The sequence below is a fragment of the Pituophis catenifer genome, unplaced genomic scaffold, assembly GCF_029215685.1.
Source record: "Pituophis catenifer annectens isolate HBS135680 unplaced genomic scaffold, rPitCat1.0.hap2 SCAF_1, whole genome shotgun sequence".
Classification (NCBI taxonomy): domain Eukaryota; kingdom Metazoa; phylum Chordata; class Lepidosauria; order Squamata; family Colubridae; genus Pituophis; species Pituophis catenifer.
This window is the reverse complement of record NW_027256881.1, coordinates 154,878,074-154,890,851: the sequence shown is the minus strand read 5'-3', so window position 1 is coordinate 154,890,851 and position 12,778 is coordinate 154,878,074. Positions and strand designations below refer to the sequence as shown.

Genomic DNA, 12,778 nt, shown 5'->3' with positions numbered 1-12,778 from the left:
TCATTTCCTTTCCCTCCAAACACTTAACTCTCTGTTAATCCACATTCACTATCAGACTAGTCAGTGACAAACCTCAAATAACAAAGAATAGAATGCAGGACTGTGGTTTCACCCTTATCTGAGTTCTTCCATTGTGCAAAAGCAGATTTTGATTAGTGATTTGGAAATAGGAAAAGGGAACAGCCTTGTCATATGTGCTTCTACCATTTAAATTCTGTTTGACTCAATGGTCTAAAGTTTATGTTATCATTATTTTAATGTAGTTAATGTCATTAAAATAGTTCTGGTTGTAATAGAAATATAGTGGTTGACTTGTTTATTTTCCCCATCCGCTAATTATCTGTTGACAATATCACAATATTGCTTCGATACAAATATAGATGTCCAGTGAGTCACTGGTAGTTTAACAGCTTAGTACTAAAAGCTAATTAAAATAAATTCTGAAGATAAAGGAAGATGGGAGGATTGTTGCCATGATTATTTTCCTTAAGAATTTATTGCACAGAGAATTTTTTTCTATCTGAATGTTATTTTCAGTGTGCTCAATGATAAGAACCAACATCTGTTTTCTGTTCAGTACTACAAAAATGTTCTACATAGAGCTGAATATATACACTCCATACAAAAGCATTGTTGCTCTAATTCCGTGATGATGAACCTATGGCATGGGTGCCAGAGGTGACACGCAGTGCCCTTTCTGTGGGCATGTGAGCCGTTGCTCCAGTTCAGCTCCACTGTGCATGCGCACACACCTCCCACTGGCCATCTGGTCTTCGGATCTCTACCACGCACGCATGGGGGGGGCGCATGCAGGGGGCAGTCACATGCGTGAAGAGGGCATGTGCGGGGAGGGCATGCACATATGCGCGGGGGCTGGGATGCATGCACAGGGCCATGTGCACATTGCATTTTGAGGGTTTGGGCACACACATGTGCACATCTGCACACACGCACGCGTGCTTTGGGCATTCAGTTCAGAAAAGGTTAGCCATGACTGCTCTAATTTACTTTTTATTCTAAAGCTTGATCATATTTCCCATACACTATGCAGCAGACGTATTAAGTATGCTAAACCTGATTCCTAATGATATTTTTACATTTTCCTGTGTTTGCTGTATGAGATTGCATTATACAAACTGTTATGTATTGATTTCTCCTTTCCCAACAATCTAAGGTAATTTCTCTTTAAAATAGGCAATACTGTATAAAGTACAGTATGATATTTTTAGATCTTCAGAAACTTATCTAAGAAATATATATATATATTTCTGTGCTGTGAAGGATATCACTTGTTCTTTAATAATTCGTTTGGTTTCCATCCAGCAGCCTTCTTGGAATAGAGACCATGATGACACAGCATCAACACGGTCAGGGGGAACGCCAGGGCCCTCCAGTGGGGGCCACACATCACACAGTGGGGACAACAGCAGTGAACAAGGTAGGAATTTTATTCTGAATCTTGGTGTTTTGGGGGTTCCAGCCCCCTAGCACAATACTTTCACTGTTTTAGAAATAGTTTTTGTAATGTAATTTAAATATGATATGGAAACATATAATAAGCTTTGCTTGAATTCCTAGGGGTAAATGCCTGTCCTTGACAGTCTGTTCAACCTGACCTTCACCACCAGGGTTGTGTTGAGATGGGTTTTTAATTGTGCAAATCTTTTTAAGGGAGGGGCCCACCAGCCTTGCTCTATCTCTATTAACGAGATAAAGATGAAATCTGTAACTCTGAGTGTCTTTTGATTGGTAATGCAAGAATCCCTGTATCTGGTTCCTGGATATCTCAGGAACACAGGATTTCTTTTCAATTATATGGATAGTAAATTACAAGAGGGCCATCATACAAGATGCAGATAATGTGCAAGTATATTACATTCCCAGCATAGTTTTCTTTTAAATCATAAAACATAGTCTACCACTATGTTATAATAATTCAGACTTGCAAAATGGAATCTTCTTTCCCTTTTCTATTTAGGGTCACCTTTCTACACTTACCCTTTGATTTCTCCTATGTCTCTCCACCTCAACCAATGTTTTACTTTGATTGGGGAGGAAAAATATCACAGTATTTTGTCTATGGTTGTTCCATGGAGGTCCCAGTTCAGACTGGAAAGGAATCCACCATTTTTGTTTCTTTTTGTTGTTAGTCGTGAAGTTGTGTCTGACCCATCACGACCCCATGGACAATGTTCCTCCAGGCCTTCCTGTCCTCTACCATCCCCTGGAGTCCATTTTTGTTTCTATATCTTAGTAATTGACAGAAAGGATTAAGTAGAGAGAAAAGGAGAGTGGAATATTAGAATTTTTTAATCTAAATTTTTAGTGCATGGAGAAATTTTAAAATTCCACGGTATATGTAACTGTTCTTGGCCCTTCCCATGTTCTGCCTATTTTACAAGAATGCCAATTACTTTGTTTCAGAGCCAAACTAATGGTTCATTGAAGGAGAAAGAGATAGATCTTTGTTATAAGTATTTGATGTTGTACGTCCTATGCATAATTGGTTATTAAAAAAAAAAAAACCACTGCTCAAACCAAAAGTACATTTTTACTTATGCAAAATCCAACTGCAATTGATTTCATGATATTTATATGCAATTTGAGCTAAAAAAGAACTTTCTTTTTGTTACTGAAGAAGGTTCTAAATCTACAATGCTCATACATTTTAAAATATAGTTTTATGTTCTTGTTTCATTCAAATGTTGTTGGACAGCCAGTGATTTAACTGTTTTAAAAAATTGGAAAGATTTGCTACAATACCGAAGTTTTATGTTCAATAAAAAATAGTTTTTAAACTGAGATAGCATTCTATTTTTTTTTGTCCAAATGCAAGACTGCATCTTTTTAGGCCATATATCTTTATATGGAATTTTAAGGTTGTTTTTTTTAAAAAAAAAAAAAGTTGCTGACTTAATCACAAGTGAAGCCTAGTAAAAACTGGGCCCCAGAATGGGCAAATTGTTGAAGAGTTGAAGCAGAAACGGGTAACCCCCTGACCTCTGACTTTACTGGAAAATGATATGCAACATAAATTTAAGGAGGCTTTTTTTTTCTTTTAAGTATTTCTTCATATATGTGTTGCTGCAAAATTGGCATATTTTCCAAATTCATCCCAATTGTAACATTAAATTTCTTGTTGCATAATTTATCTTTATGAAGTGAACTCTCCTTTAAGAGTGCAGTACAATGTCTGTGTGCTCACTTTTGCTGCTAAAAATACTTAAATGATTTAATGTGAGAATAATACTGCTTTTAGTGAGGCCTTTCAAAGTATCAAAACAAAAGAAAAATCCATGTGTAACTCTTTCTGCACATTTGCACACTTGTACGACACCCACTTGCTTGAATTGGTTTGATGCAGATGCCGTAATGCATACTGCAGCTCCAGCAACTTTTTATTATTATTATTTTAGTTTTTCTTAGTGTTTCACATGCTACTATCATATTCAACTGAATAGGCTTGCCATTAATGGTTGAAGTTTCTTGAATCTAATTTGATCAAGAAATAAATATGGATCATTGGAGTACCCATAAAAAGAACCCCTAGAAATTAAATGAATTGATTTTCTTTTAAAAAAAAATATTTTTAAAATACTGTTTGCATTTGTACAAATAAATTTGTTTCATTTGAAAAACTTCATTCCTTGAATAACTTTTCCAACTGCAGCCTCATCCCATTTGTTGCTAGTAGCAGTCAATATAATAGGTGTATATGCGCCAATGTCTTTCATGGGAAAAAGAGGAAGATAACTTTTGTGGTTCCTGTTAAGGCAATGGATACTTTGGATTTTTATATTCATTCATTCACTCACTCACTCTAAATGCTTTCCCCTTCCCCTTTATTATATTTGCATTCATATCCTGCTATTTGGCTTGGAGCACAAGGAGAAATGTAGAAAAATTACCCCTGTAGCAACAATTTCTGATGTAGGCTGGGCTGAGAGAAGATAATTGACAAAGATTTTGCTGTACTCAGAATGATGTGTGGTGATACCTCTAATTATATTGTACATTGGATAATACTATGCACACTCACTTCTTTATTTTCTTGGCTATTTCTGGTATCTCAATAAGGTAGTCAGTGATGAGGTGCATGCTACAAAGAGCAAGGTGTAATGAGCTACAGAATCAGAGTCAGAATCTCTGCAAAATCCTTGTTAAAGAAGTCTAGCTTTCCAAAGCAAGTCTGAATATTATCTAGTATTTTAAAAAAGAAAGAAAGAATATTATTAAAAAAAACACAGTTGGGCAAACTTAATTATGATGATGGGTGCTATACTAGAATACCGTGTAGGAAGCAAACTTTATGGAAGGGGACTTTGCTGCAAAAGATTTGACAGTGATTGGGGAGTAATCTGCATGATTCTTTCTGTATTTTTTTTTTTTTTGTACTGTATGGTGGAGCAGAGCTTCATTGTTTGCCTAGTCACTATGGCGAAAGAAAGATTTTCCTTCATGCATAAATTACACTGGGTTGATTTTAGAGAAAAAATGTTTGGCATTTTATGATCTTGACTTTTAATAAGCTGGAAATTGATGATGATGATGATGATGATGATGATGATGATGATGGAGGAAGAGATAATATGCAATTTTAGAAATCTGGTTTAGATCCAGAAGGGGACTTTTTGGAAAAGAATGAGGTATGACATGAAGATACAGAGGGAAGGAAAGAGGAGTTATATGGTTACATAAACATCTATCTTCGGATTTAAATTTTCTCCTCAAAGGCCTTTTTACATTTTTACCCAACTGATGTTAAAAAAAAAAAAGTCAAAGGGAAGGAACTGGCCTTGGAAGAGATGAATCTCTTTAAATCTTCTCCTATCCTTTCAGATCTTTGGATGACCTTGTTTTATATTCAGGAATGAACTTCACAAGCTCATAATTAAATGAACATAATCTGTGATGGCATCAGGGCTTAAATCCAGGGTAAATGCTCCACAAGTGTTTCAAAACCAAAACAGCCCAGAGATTTTTTCCCTCATATAATTCCTCAAAGACAAAACACATGGACCAATAGCCAAAACTGTTGTGATCACTCTACTTAAGGTTGCAACTCTTTTCCATGTTGAGCATTAGGAAATCTGTCTTCACTTGAGAAGTATTGCTTTTGAGGGATAGTCACCCCAATTACTTTTTGGAGTTCAATCCAAAGAAACCTGACACAGTCAGAGGGGAGTTCCTGATTCAGCTTAGTTGCTGTTTTAGGTCTGTCTTTATGTAGGGGAAAATTTAGAATGAATGAGTAAGAATACTGTTTTTTCTTGCTTTGCTTCTTTCACCTACTTGAAAGTTTTCAAGGAGTTTCAGCTTGTTTGTGTTGTTTCTTGGTTTCAGATACAATTGAGTAAAAGTTCTCAGTGCAAATTCAATGCCCTGCCTTAAACATATAGCTTAATAATCTCTGTGTTTAACTGGATCAAATTCTTACTTGGGCATTGAAATTATTTTCTATTTATTTATATTCTATGTATTTATATAATGTTGTAAGACACTCAAAAGTCGCTTCAAAATGAGATAGGCAACAAATAAATTTAATAAATAAATATTCCAAAACTTAAGCTTTCTTTGTCTAATGCCCATTCCCCCCCCCCCAAAAAAATGGGGCTACTAATGTCCATGACTCAGACCTTGATATGCAAACTTGTTCTTTAAAGCAAAAGGAAATGAATGTTTCTTCTTAGAGAAAAAGTATCAGCACTGGCATTGTTTTCTTGGCTTTTGTAGAAGAGTTCTGGCAACCTATTGGCAAAAGGCAATTCTATTTATTATTGAAGAGAATTTCAAGGCAGTTGTTTGGAGGTTGCGAAGCAGACAGAGCTAGATGAACTGGGAAGGGAGGGGCACACATTATGTTCCAGATGACTGAGCAACGATTTATACATCAGCTCGCCTTTTTACATGAAGAAGAAAAGTAATAACAGCCCAGACCCAGGCAACTGAAGCAGTCAGATATCTGATGACTAATGGGATAGGTGGGAAAGAGCTCTCTGATTGGATGTCTTAATGAGCACATTTTGCACAGAGTTTGGGCAGCAGTTCTCCTTGACCTTTGTCCTTTATTGACCGAACTGACACTTCATTTTTCACATACTTCCAATTATGGCACAGTTTAAGTGTTCCCTCACTCTTTTATAGTCTGTTCCTATATGGACAACTTGAGAGTGGTTGAGATATTTTCATTTTGAGCAATGCCATGGCAGTTCATGATTTAGTATGTAATCTGAAACTGCCATCATTCTGTAATTTTCCCTAAATAATTTTTTTTCAGGTAACATTTTATAGTTAAGATTCAAATATATAGATAAAACTTGCACTTAAATCCTTCCTTGTTACTCTCCTACTCTGCAAATTCAAGAATTTGAATGATACATTATTTGTTCCCACATATCTATTTCTCAAGAGAGACTCCTGTAATGTGATGCCCTTAAATGCATTTTGACTTCCTACTCTTCAAAGAAAGCAAAACATAATTGTGGCTACAGTTGTCAAGTCCTTAGAGTACATCAAAACAGCATTTTTATTCAAGTAATTATTTAATGTGTAAATGCAAATCAAAAGGTCTTTAGAATGATGGCTAAAAATAGTGGTAAGTTTTGTTCAGTGTTTTGTTCAATTCATATGAGTAATATAGGAAGGACTTCCTTAAGTAGAGCCTAGTTTGTTAGAGAATATCAGCTATAGCTAGGGAATACTGTAGGGAATATTCTATATAGTATAGAAGTCAACCCAAGCAGTTGTGTATTGTAAGATAGAAAAAGTATGATTTCAAAGAAAAAGTTAAAAGTCATGGCTGCAATTTTCTGTTATCATTTCTTCAAATTTGAACATATGTTTCCCACCAAGCTAATAAAAATAGGAGACCCTTAAACTAAAATATAAACAGTGATATACCAGTAAGTGTACTTGGACAAATAGATCTCTAGAGTTAAAAGTTGGATATCTCTTTAATAAAACTATTGCTTAATAGTTAGAATATTTGGAAAGACCAATAACCTGTATCCAGAGAACCTTTAGAAATACTCATATTTATTTCAAAATGTATGATGTGTTACCTACTTTATTATGTAGCCCTCTGGCACTGTAATAGCATGCATATTTTTACTGTAGTATGGTAATAAAAAGATACGTAAAAGGCAGACAAAGGTGCTGTCTTTTCAATAAGGTGACCTCTGTTACCAAGTAACTGCTTTACTTATGAGCTTATTAAAAACTAAAAAAAAATGAGCTTTTCATACTTCATAGGCATTGATGTGAAAATGAGCTTTCCTGTGAGTAGTTTTCTTGATCATTTCTAGAACAATTGATTAGCCAAAGAGCTGCTGTCATTAGCTGACATTGACTGATAGCAATTTGTCACAAGCTCCGAAGGTCAGCCAGAGAGGGAGCTACAGCTTGTCTTTGACTGACCTTTCCTGATGCCATTATCATACTACTGGCTTGACTAGATGTGACCCTCAATTGAAAAAGACAAGGCATCCATTAGGAAGGGGTGGTGGCTTTCTGATTATGAATATGTTCTGTAATGCCAGTTGCTTCCAACTACCTTAGCTTGAGATTTTATTTCTGAATAGAATTCTATCTTTAAAACATACCTTTGGGTATTGATAAAAATTCAACTCAGCCTAAGTTGTCCAGAGATGCCTTTCTAAAGAACAGAGTTCTGATGTGTTAATTTCTTATTTCTCCAGTTTATGAAACCCTCCAGAAGTATTGGAGTGGGGTTATGGTTTGGGAGGGAAACGATTTCATGAACTACCCATAATTTACTTTTGTACTTTAAGATACTTGGAAAAAATAAGTTTGATTGGTAACCTAATATTTCTTCCCAAATTTCATTTACATAAAAATTAATTGCTTTTCAAAATTAAGCTGTAAAAGAGGGTTATTGTTTGTGGAAGAGCAATTAAAAAATTGTATTTTTAACCCTATTAAAATCATTTATCACTGTTAATGTATAATTTATCAACTGCTACATTTCTTTGTGATTTTACACCCTAGATGCTTACATATTATGTATCTTATGCTGTATATTGTCGTGTCTATTTGTTTAGAATTAAACTAAATATTCAACATTAATTATTTTAGTGTGTGTTTCCAGTATCTTATTTGCCACAGGGATATCATTATTATTCACATTTAGAAATAAAATGCTTTTCTCATACTTCAGAATGGCTTATCTTAACCTTTTCAAATGTATAATACTAAATACTCACTAATTTTGTTCCTCTTTGTTCAATTATTTATTTCATTTGTTTGATTTGCACACCACCGTAACTGAACCGGAATCTCAATTGCTATGGATAGGATAGTCATAAACTAATTCATCTACAATAAAACTTCACCTTTCTATTATCTCACATGGCTTATCAGGATTGTTAAAGAACTTTCTTTTTCCAAGCCAGTCTTTACAAACTCTATATGATCTAAAAAGAAATAGTAAATACAGGCACGGTAGTCCTCATTTAGTGATTGCCTCATACACTACAACAACTGTTCACAGTTATGATGGTATTGAAAAGTAACTTTGCAACCAATCCCTGCATTTATGACCCTCACAGGCCTATAAAGCAAATGAAACCCACAGTAAGAACATAAGCATGGTTGCAGTTTCACTTTGCTTAATGACTGAATTGCCACTCCCAGTTGCTAAACGAAGACAACCCGTAAATAAATATGGCTGCTATGATAGGAAAGATTCCAGTATAAGGAAAAAAGATCTGGATTTAGATCAATCAGAGGAATTACCTGTAGAGAAGAACTGATAATCAAAAGCCATAGATTATTGTGGGGAGAAAAACAGTAATTCTGACTACACATATTTGTATTCTTCAGGCTCTCTCTGTAATTCATGCATGCCTGCACAGGCACACACACAGAGAGATGCATTTAGGATATTCCTTAAGTGTAGCCTACTTTCTGAATTAGGAAGTTGAGTGAACATTTGACTTTACTGACCTTGGAGCTATAGCAAATTTCTTAAGAGTCACCCACATAAAAGAGTACCTAGGAGGATAAAATGGGACAGAGCTGACTGAATACATACCCTTGAGCTATTTGGAGGAATAGTGGGATGTAAATACAACAAACAATTTTTGCTGACATCCTATCCCTCTTCTCTTTTCCCCTTCTTTTCTTTTCCTCTCAGGTATATAAGTATCTAAGGCCGATATGTAAAAAATGATCGTTAAATGCATGATGTCTTTTCTGATTTTTCAGGTGACTGATTACATTTTTAAAAAATCAGTATACCAATATTGCTAACATCTCACGGGTATCAGAATAAATTTCTAGAACTGAAAAAAAGTAAACATTCAAAGTAAATCATCGTAAACAGCAGGAAAAAAACTTTTCAATTATTTATTTATTTATTTATTTATTTTATTTATTCAAATTTCTATACCGCCCTTCTCCTTTCGGACTCAGGGCGGTGAACAGCCAAGATAAAAACATCTATACAAAACATCACAGTTTAAAAATAAAGTTAAAATAATTTATAATTTGGCCCATAATTTAAAACTTGTCAATTAAAATCAATATTAAAATTTTAAAAACTAACCCTAAAATCAAGACAGACCGGCTAACTGGAAAAAATGAGTTTTTAGGGCCCGACGAAAAATCCGAAGGTCGGAGATCACTCGTATCTCTGGGGGTAGATTGTTCCATAGGGTAGGTGCCACCACAGAGAAGGCTCTCCTCCTGGGGGTCGTCAGCCGGCATATGCATAAATCTCTCAGAACTTAGTAGGACATTCAAATAACTAATTGGAGTAAGTTGCAATAACCTTCGACTTATCTATGTAGCCATTGAATATGCTATTGTGATCAACATTTTGTTTTAAAAAGTGATGCATATTAATTGGAAATAATATTGATTCTTCAGATATTGACTGAATTGTCATTGACAAATTCAGGTAAAGAACTTTTACTCATACAAAAGGCCAACAAGCATGGCCTGTGCTCAAGGAACATGGAAATTATACCCCAGTAACATTGCTAAGTGAATGGAAGATTGGACTGGAAACATCAGTTTCTCATTTTTTCTTTAAAGATTGCTGTGGTAATGATAAAAATTGTTCTTTATTTGAGAGCAGAAGATGATTTTCAGCCCTCATGAGTTTTCTTGCATTCTTCTGTCTTTGTACTATATTTTTGTTTTTCCATCAGTCTGTATTTGCAAAACTGTGTTTGAAGTTATGGCACTTGGTTCTGCTGCTCAGTCCATGGACCTATGGTAATCAGAATGCCATTGAGAAGATGCTCTAAATAAGATAGTAAGGTGTCTCATTTGACAACCATTCTGTTTATTTAATTCAGAATATAGAAACCTGCCCTCATTGCCAAATATTTACCAAATAATATTTGGTATATTATAAGCCAAACAGAAGCCTTACTGTAGCCATTCCAGCATCAATACTAACCACTCGGGATGTTCTCCCTGGTCACTTTGCGGTTGATTGAGTTTTCAGTTCCATTACAGCCTGTGGAATCGGGGCCTACTGTTCTTCCTCCAGCAAAATCTAATAAAGAGATGTTGTTCTGAGTTTGTCTATGCAGACATCCTGGTAAAGACAAAATAACATTTTTATTCTTTTATGGTTTGGTATGAGGAGATGTTACCATGAAGACTCTTGGGAATCAGCCACTTAGTTTTATCTAGTGAACCTTCAGTAGGAAACCTCCTTCCACAAAGAGTTTAATCTTTCCCACAGAACACTCATGAGGAATATTAATTGTTGGACTCTTGTCTCTGACAGAGAGATCAGAAGACCTTTGGTTTTCAAAGATAAAGGTATGAGTACTTCATGTTGATGCTACTCTTAATCTCCTTGAAACTGAGTATTATTTTTTTTTAGGAATCTCTGAGCTTAAATCTGCATTACTATTAATCGTCTCATCATTCCTATCACCCATCTCCTCCCACTTATGACTGTATGTCTGTAACCTTGTTGCTGGTATCCTTAAGATTTATATTGACTGTTTCCCTATGACTATCATTAAGTGTTGTACCTTATGATTCTTGACAAATGTATCTTTTCTTTTATGTACACCGAGAACGTATGCACCAAGACAAATTCCTTGTGTGTCCAATCACACTTGGCCAATAAAGAATTCTATTCTATTCTATTCTCAACTTTAAGAGCTCATAACACAATTATCGTCTCCATTTCTCTTTCAGAAAGCCTTGGTATCTCAGTCCAGATATTATCCTCTTTCTTTTGCAAGTTGGCATAAAATGATCAGTTCTATATCCACTTGAAGCTATTTTGTTACCCAAATTGTGAAGTCCATTCTCCAAACACTCTTCTTTTTGAACTATCAAAGGATACTTGGAAAAAAGCCATCTCTATGCTCTTTATATTTAAAGTGTCTTGAGAATGTGTGTTGAGTTCAAGAGGAGGATTACAGAATTAAATGGCTTTTTCACATCTTAGAATATGTTTTGCCCAAGCAACAGCCAGCATCTGTACATAGAAATTGCAAGAAACATGGCTACCTCCTCCCTCTGCATTTTAAAGCATGAAGTGTGTTTTGCTGTTTATCAGCAAATCATTAAGGAAAAAAAACCCCACCTCCTTGTTTACATACATGTGACAAGATTTTTTAAAAAGATAACTTCATACACTTAAGAAAAAGAGTGCAAGACTGCATAGAAAAGCAGAGGCTGCCATAGGAAATATGCCTGATTATGATCAACAGACTTGCCCCAGGATAACTGTTGAGCACAAAGGCAGACAATACTTTAGAGTCTAAAAATGGAAGACTACTGAAGATAGAATCAGGATAGTGCTGTATTGACAGTCATTCCAACTGAATCAGCCTTTGTCCTAGGTCCCAGCCTGGGTCTCTCTACATTACAGGAACCCCTTCTATTCTGTAAAAATAATGGCCCAATTAAAAGAAAAAAAATAATCTAGGTGTTAGCTAATGATGGTGCCTTTTATTTACTCGTTCCCTTGTCGTTTTCCATTTTATTTTTTTGTATGGGAAGTGATAACGTCAAACGAGATTATTTCAATCTTTCTGATAGGATATGTGGCTGGATTTTACCCTTACTGTCTTCTGTCTTCATTCTCTATTGTCTTATTTTGCTATACTCTGGAACAAGCTCAAAAAGATGTAGTAGAACAAGTGTTTCTTTAGTCCACAATCAGAGGTTTTAGCCCAGTATTTTCTGGTACAGAAAAGAATAGTGTTGTTCATTAATTCTGAATCTGAGGGATTACCTTGCCACTGTGTCAAGTGTTTGCAAAAATTGTATACCTCCTTGGTGAGACTTAAGAGAAACAGGTACTGGAAGCATGACTTCTTTATGGTAATCTTTCCCTTACAATCAAGGGTTATATCTTTTTCATTAACAGTGAGATGGGAATGCATGTTATCATTGCAAGTCGATGAGATAAGATTATTTATTTTGAATTATTCACTATTTTCAAAGGTCTGAAAGAGTTTGAAAAGTTATTTTGGAATTACATAGCCTAGACATCATTTCATAGTTCTATATCAGTATTCAATATAACAGGGGAGAAACTTAATTTCAAAGTCTCATACTGTGACTCTGGAATTGTTGCTGATGGCCCTACATCAGGGGTGAAATTCAGCAGGTTCTGATAGGTTCTGGAGAACTGGTAGTGGAAATTTTGAGTAGTTTGGAGAACCGGTAGCAGAAATTTTGAGTAGTTCGGAGAACCGGCAAATACCACCTCTGGCTGGCCCCAGAATAGGGTGGGAATGAAGATGTTGCAATATCCTTCTCCCAGGAGTGGGGAGGG

The 12,778-nt window shown here is 35.3% G+C and overlaps 1 protein-coding gene across 4 annotated transcripts in view; it reads left to right on the top strand.

The window, feature by feature from the left end:
* The window catches only part of MEIS1 (Meis homeobox 1), a 176,784-nt gene that overhangs the window by 41,597 nt on the left and 122,409 nt on the right, over positions 1–12,778 (top strand). For 2 of the 4 annotated variants that reach the window (XM_070956510.1, XM_070956524.1), the window contains exon 7: positions 1,327–1,438. In XM_070956510.1, coding sequence (XP_070812611.1) covers positions 1,327–1,438 — 112 coding nt within the window. Of the gene's footprint in view, positions 1–1,323; positions 1,439–12,778 lie in introns of all 4 variants that reach the window. The other 2 variants (XM_070956507.1, XM_070956517.1) reach the window with 1 other exon arrangement.